At 42.0% G+C, this 6,000-nt stretch overlaps 1 protein-coding gene across 3 annotated transcripts in view; it reads left to right on the top strand.

Moving 5' to 3' along the window:
* The window catches only part of LOC147662071 (heme-binding protein 1-like), a 66,734-nt gene extending 61,384 nt beyond the window's left edge, over positions 1 to 5,350 (top strand). For all 3 annotated transcript variants that reach the window (XM_086951133.1, XM_086951132.1, XM_086951134.1), the window contains exon 6: positions 1,780 to 5,350. In XM_086951133.1, the coding sequence (XP_086807259.1) occupies positions 1,780 to 1,954 (175 nt within the window). In that variant the 3' untranslated portion in view covers positions 1,955 to 5,350. The remainder of the gene's footprint in view (positions 1 to 1,779) is intronic.
* Positions 5,351 to 6,000: the final 650 nt, after the last annotated feature.

Here is a 6,000-nt window from a genome sequence, read left to right on the forward strand (position 1 = left end):
AGCACTCTGGAAACAAAGAACTGTGGAAAGAAAGCACTCTGGAAACAAAGAACTGTGGAAAGAAAGCACTCTGGAAACAAAGTTCATCAAAACAACTAAATGCAACAAGTTCACTTTTTGATTTGAATTATTAATCAATGGTCAAATGCTGTGTGTTTATTTTGCACTTTTTGCTTATTGATAAAAATTCAAAATGTAAACAGAAGTCGCCTTTAGCTGGTATAGATTGGAATCATATAAACTAATAAATGCTCATAGTCACCTGTATTTTTAGGCAATACATTATTTCTATGCAAAGAAAAGCATTCAAGGCTTGTCTTACAGAAAGGTGTCTTTGAGTACAGTCTTCGGATATTCCATCGTCACTGAGTACATCTGTTTCACAAGAGGTTGAACAGGTTCCCAGGTTGGTAACCTGTCATATTAATAAACCTGTTAGATATGTGTAACTTGAGGGATAACTTTACTGGTAGACTCGTGAGTCAGTAACACCTCTGAAACACAATGGATGGCTCTGCTGTCATAGACTTGGGCATTTGCAAACTGTGTAACCTGAAGGATAGCTCTCCTCATGCAGGCCTGAACATGAGAAATGTGTATAACCTGTCATACATTCTTCACATTATGTGCAATCAAAGGCATTGTTTTTTTTTGTCTAAATCCTTGGGATATGTAATCTTTATAACCTGATGGTTTGTTCTTAAGTGAACAGCCTTGGCCTGGAAGATCCTCTTATGGTTGGGGAAAGCTAGGCCTGAATGTAGTAAGATCTCTGAACAGCCTTGCACATGGTCATGATGTCTCCATAACATGAGGAAAAGGTGTGCAGATGGATACTTAAATCCCTGTAGTTCTCTGTAATGCGTTTGTCATAAGCCTACACCTCTGAGATCTTTGCAGTCTGAGGGGCAGTGTTGCTGTCAGACAGGACTTACCCAGGTCACAAATAAGACAGGAGGTTTCCTGGAGGGCTGCCACAAGGTGGACTCGTTTTGCTGCTGCACAGGGATGATACTCTGGTGTGTTGACTGCAGCAGATCCTGGAATAAAAAAGCAGTCCTTCCCCCATCCCTCTGTATGGAAGGAGCTTCACCTCCTGCTCCTCCAGAGGGTTAGACTCACTCGCTCCGTGTAATACGGGCCGGGGGGACCATACATTTAAGGGTTCTATTTGGTTGTCCGTACATCCCTGTTTTTGTATCCCTGATCGAGTAAAATATACATTACCAAAAGAATAGATTTGTTGTCAAAGCTTAGACTTGTAAGATATTTGGAATCTCTCTCATACTGTAGCGTGCAAGATAAGTGTGCCCAGAGTGACAGGTGTGGAGTCTGACGCCTGTGCCTATAAGGTTCATGTAAGCTGATGACTACCTTTGCTGTCCTATGCCTCAGCCTGTTTGCAGTCAAATGCTTTTGAGCCTGTAAGACCTCTTTGACCTGAAGGATAGTGATACTGTTAAATACCAGAGCCTCCAAAGTTTGTGAGGGAAACCTTTGCTTGCATGTGCCTTAGCCTGTAACACATCTTTAACCTGAAGGACAGTGCTGCTTCTCTCTTTCTTGTTCTGGATTAAAGGTTGATGATGGAAACATAAGTGTTCATCCCAAAAAAGTGAATGATGGTGGGTCCCACATCTAACCACCGGCTCAAATAAGCACTGAGTAGTGGAGTGTGATGAGAATTTGTCAGGTTAGCTGTGTCAGCCACTGGGACTTTTGTGTTATGTATCTGTAAGAATTACATTTGTGACTCAATTTTTCATCTCTGCCTTATAGGGTCTTTTACGGGGCAATCACAGAGGAGTCGCTTCGCAGGGAGGTGGGCCAGCTTTGGGCTTTCGTCGGCAACATGGACACACTTCTGCGAGGGACATATTTGGTGGCAACGTATGAGAACCCTACAGTTCCTCATCGTCGAAATGAACTGTGGTTCATCAGGCAAGGAGAGTGAGAGAGATTCCCAAGCTTTGTGATGAGAAACTGGACTCTTATGTAGGGGATCCTTTCCCAACTCTAGCCTGAGGTGAAAGTAAACTTGTCCCCCTGAAGGCTGTGCTCAGTGATGCGCCAACCCTGCCAAGCAGTGTGATGAGAGAGAAGGGTATGCTTGCCTTGGCCATGCCATGTAATTGGATGTCACCAGCCTTCAGGATCCATCTTCAGTTCATTTCACCCTGGGCAAGGAATATACGAAGAGAATCGTACTTTATGGAATATTTTCCAGAGACGACCTGCACCACTTCCATCCAAACAATTCACCTTTCTTGTGCAAAGTACGAGTACCATCATTTATTCAGGGGATGCATAGATATTGCTAGTGGGAGCAGACAGTTCACAGTCGTTAAAAGAAAACTATCCATTTTACTAATTCTTTGAACAGTAATCATAGTAAACCCATAGGGGTTGGAGAGTTTCTTCCAATTGCTACTGTAATGTGTTGGAAGAGAGAAAGCATCACATTGCCAGAGAGTTTTATAAACGTGAACATTTGTGACATTCAAGTCCCTCTTCCAGCTGTATGCACTTTATGCTGTGGTTGGTGGGGATGGGCTTCTAGTGGCATTCAACGCAGTAGACTGGCAAAGTTGCTTGTGGTAGTGTAAAGCACCTTGAAGGTAGAGCTCAGAGACAGGTTTGTATATCTTTTATATATATTTTCCATGCTAGTGGCCTGGTATTTGCTGGGCAGCGGACTACAATACAGTGCCCAACATGGCTGTGCATGATGCTCAGGCTGAGACGTTACCTTGGTTTCATTTTATGCAGAGGGCTTTGTTCCCTCTGCTGCAAAACAAAGTAATGAACTTGGCCCATGAGGGAGAACAAAGACGTGGAATCTGATTAAGAGCCTAGCCAGAGACATAAGACAATTCCTGAAGTCCCGTAAGATGGGTTTAGGGTGCTGGGATCTGTAAAGTCAAACTCTGTGTGCATGTTTTACCCCAGTTTGACTTCTTGCTCACCCTTGTACTCCAAGTAGAACAAACTGCTCTTTAGGGCGGATTTCACCTATATATAAATGTATATATATAATACAGTAAAAGCGCTACAGGTTTTCCACTAAATCCTACTCGCCTGTCTATGAATACCAACTATTATTATAAGGTGTACCCCAGATCAGCACCAATCCATTTCTGCGGCAGGCTGCCTGTGCGTAATTACCAAGCTGTGCACAACAGTGATCTTACACGTGAAACCCACTCATATGCGCACACTTGTGACCCGCCCAGTACCTCTAACCCTCGTTATGAGAATAAAGCACTTCACATTGCCTGCGTTTACAACGCATGCCATTGCAATGCGGTTCGTTACAGCGACCGCCTTGTTACATTGCATACGATTACAACGCAAGGCGTTGCAACGACTTGCTGGAGAGGGTGCTGGACATAGGAATATTATAATTTACTATTCCAACTCCAGTGTGTGCAACAGTAGGGAATGTGTTGGAATAGTAAATTATACTATTCTTTGGTTTAGCACGCCCCCTACAGCAAGTCGTTGTAATGGCTTGCATTGTAATCGTATGCGATTTAACAACGCAGTCGTTGTAATGACCGCTTTGTAATGGCACGCGATGTAACGCATGCAATAGGAAGGCTGTTTCCCTCGCTGTGCTGCAGCGGTATTATCCTAAAAGGGAAGCACTAGCAGGAAACACGCTCAGTCCAAGTAGCATGAATTTACCATGAGTGAGACTTAGATGGTTGGACTCACCCACAGAAAGGTTGCAAATGCCAGGTAATCATAAGTCAAAAATCTTGGTGAACAAAATGGGCGGAAGAAATGTGCTACATATACAATCGGTGACAAGTAACTTGTCCCCAAAAATATATTTTGGAGAATGAACACATTTTTTATTAGGAGTTAAACATATTACAGAAGTGTACAAAGACCATGTAAATCTGCAGTTTTTGTAGTCAGCTAGAGCATTAATTCCTAAGTAACTTGGATGGACTTTCATTCTGATTCATAATTTTGTGATTAATTACATACTGAGTCTTAAGAATTGAAAGGCAGATGCCTTAGCAAGACGATCAGTGTGAGAAAGAAAATCAAGTGACTGAGACTGTACTGTTGGCTTTGGTTTCAAAGGTGCTCATTTTGTATCATTGATTAATGTAGATTCATTTTTGGTTACAGTATGTACAAAGAATCAGTCACTAGATAAAAAGGGTTGGTTAAAGGAACTAAAAAATAGACATGAAAGAGATGGATTTTAGAGCAGTAAAAATATATATTTGGTGGCTATGTTTATATGTGTGCCCCATTCGAGAGTTCACAGATTAAATTAGTGGGGCTATTGAGACCTTTGCCTGTTCCACTTAGACCGTGGTATACAGTGTCGGTGAATTTAATTGTAAAATTGCCCAAGAGTCATGGTAGTACAGTGAGTCAAATGGTGGTGGTAATTGAATATCTTAAAGAATAAGCATAAGTATTTTCACAACATGTTATCCGATTTACATTGTGTTCTATGGGAATTACTTACCGACACAGGATCCCATTTTATTTCAAAGCTTTTGTCCGCGTTGTGTAAAGAGATGAATATTGAGCTCCATGTGTCCACCACTTATCACCCTCAGACAAATGGATAGGATGAAAAATGGAATCAGTGTGTTGACGGTACTTGCAATATAATGCTTCAGCATAATAGGATGATTGCAGCAAGACAATGCAGTAGTCATATAACCATTCTTCTGTTTCGATGTCAAACTTCTTTTGTATCTTTGGTCATCAACATCATGCATTTCCTCTGCATCAGTCTATGTCAACCTCCATTCCCTCTTTGGATGGACATTTACCAGGGTTCATTCAGTTGAGATCCAGACATCTGCTCAAGAAACTGAAAAAAGCTAAAGACACTTTTATGTTTTATGCTGATCAGAGGCGAAATCTTGCACCTCAGTATTCTGTAGTGGAGAAAGTGCGATTAATTACAAAGAATGTTAATTTGAAAACACCTTCTAAGTTACAGCCTACATTTATAATAGAGGAAGTTATGAATCCAGCTACTGAAACATTGAAACTGCCTTAGTTTATGAAGTTTCATGAAAATTGATTGCCATAAATTTGAGGACTCTTGAATAGATACATGATTATCATGTCTTGAAACAGAACTCTGCAGAGAATCGGTAATCAGTGGAATTGTTTTAGAAGGGATGTGTTCATAACTGGGTGTGTTGTTTGTAAATGATGTCACAGCATTTTGTACCATTTGGCGGCTATGCAAAGATATTTCTGATAAGGCTAATTAAATCAAGTTGCTAGATTCTAGTCTACACTGAACCAGGGCATTAATGACTGGCATTTGATGACAATGTCCAATAAATGAAAGAAAGACTCTTAAGGTGTTAAGGTGTTTACTTGAAACAAATAAGAACCCCTTACTGTGAGAAAGTGCCCTCTTCCTGCATGGTTGTCCCCACTTTTTGCTGTTTCAGCAATAGCGAATGAGCCTATCGCTCCTCTAGCTATAGTGCCAGTTGTCTGTCTTGAGGTCTTTCAGCGCCGGGACACTGTTGAGTAGCTGGGTGCTCTATAAGTACCAATTTACATTACTTTACATTACAATTGCTGATGTGCTTTTACTGAGTGTGCCCTGGGCTCCTGCTAACCAGGTACCCAGGGCCTGTGTTCCTTCCCTAAAACTGTGTTGAAACTAAAACCCAATTTGCATCTCTGGCCACCTGTCAGCCCCTGGTAAATGGTACCACAAGTACCCAGGGCACTGCGACCAGGGAAGACCTCTAAGGGCTGCAGCACTTATTGTGCCACCCTTAGGGTCCCTGCACCCTGACACACACACCCTGACTTTGCAGGCTGCGTTTCTTGGTGCAGAACAAAGTGAAGAGTGGACATGCCATGCCTACAACCCACTGCCCTGGCATAGATCAGTCTTCCCTCTAGCTGGGTGCACTATACCAGTGGTGAGGGTATAGGTCCAGTGTTTAAGTCCATTCTTAGACATTATAAGTGCAGTGATGCTATTAAGAGTAT

The sequence above is a fragment of the Lissotriton vulgaris genome, unplaced genomic scaffold, assembly GCF_964263255.1.
Source record: "Lissotriton vulgaris unplaced genomic scaffold, aLisVul1.2 SCAFFOLD_811, whole genome shotgun sequence".
Lineage (NCBI taxonomy): Eukaryota > Metazoa > Chordata > Amphibia > Caudata > Salamandridae > Lissotriton > Lissotriton vulgaris.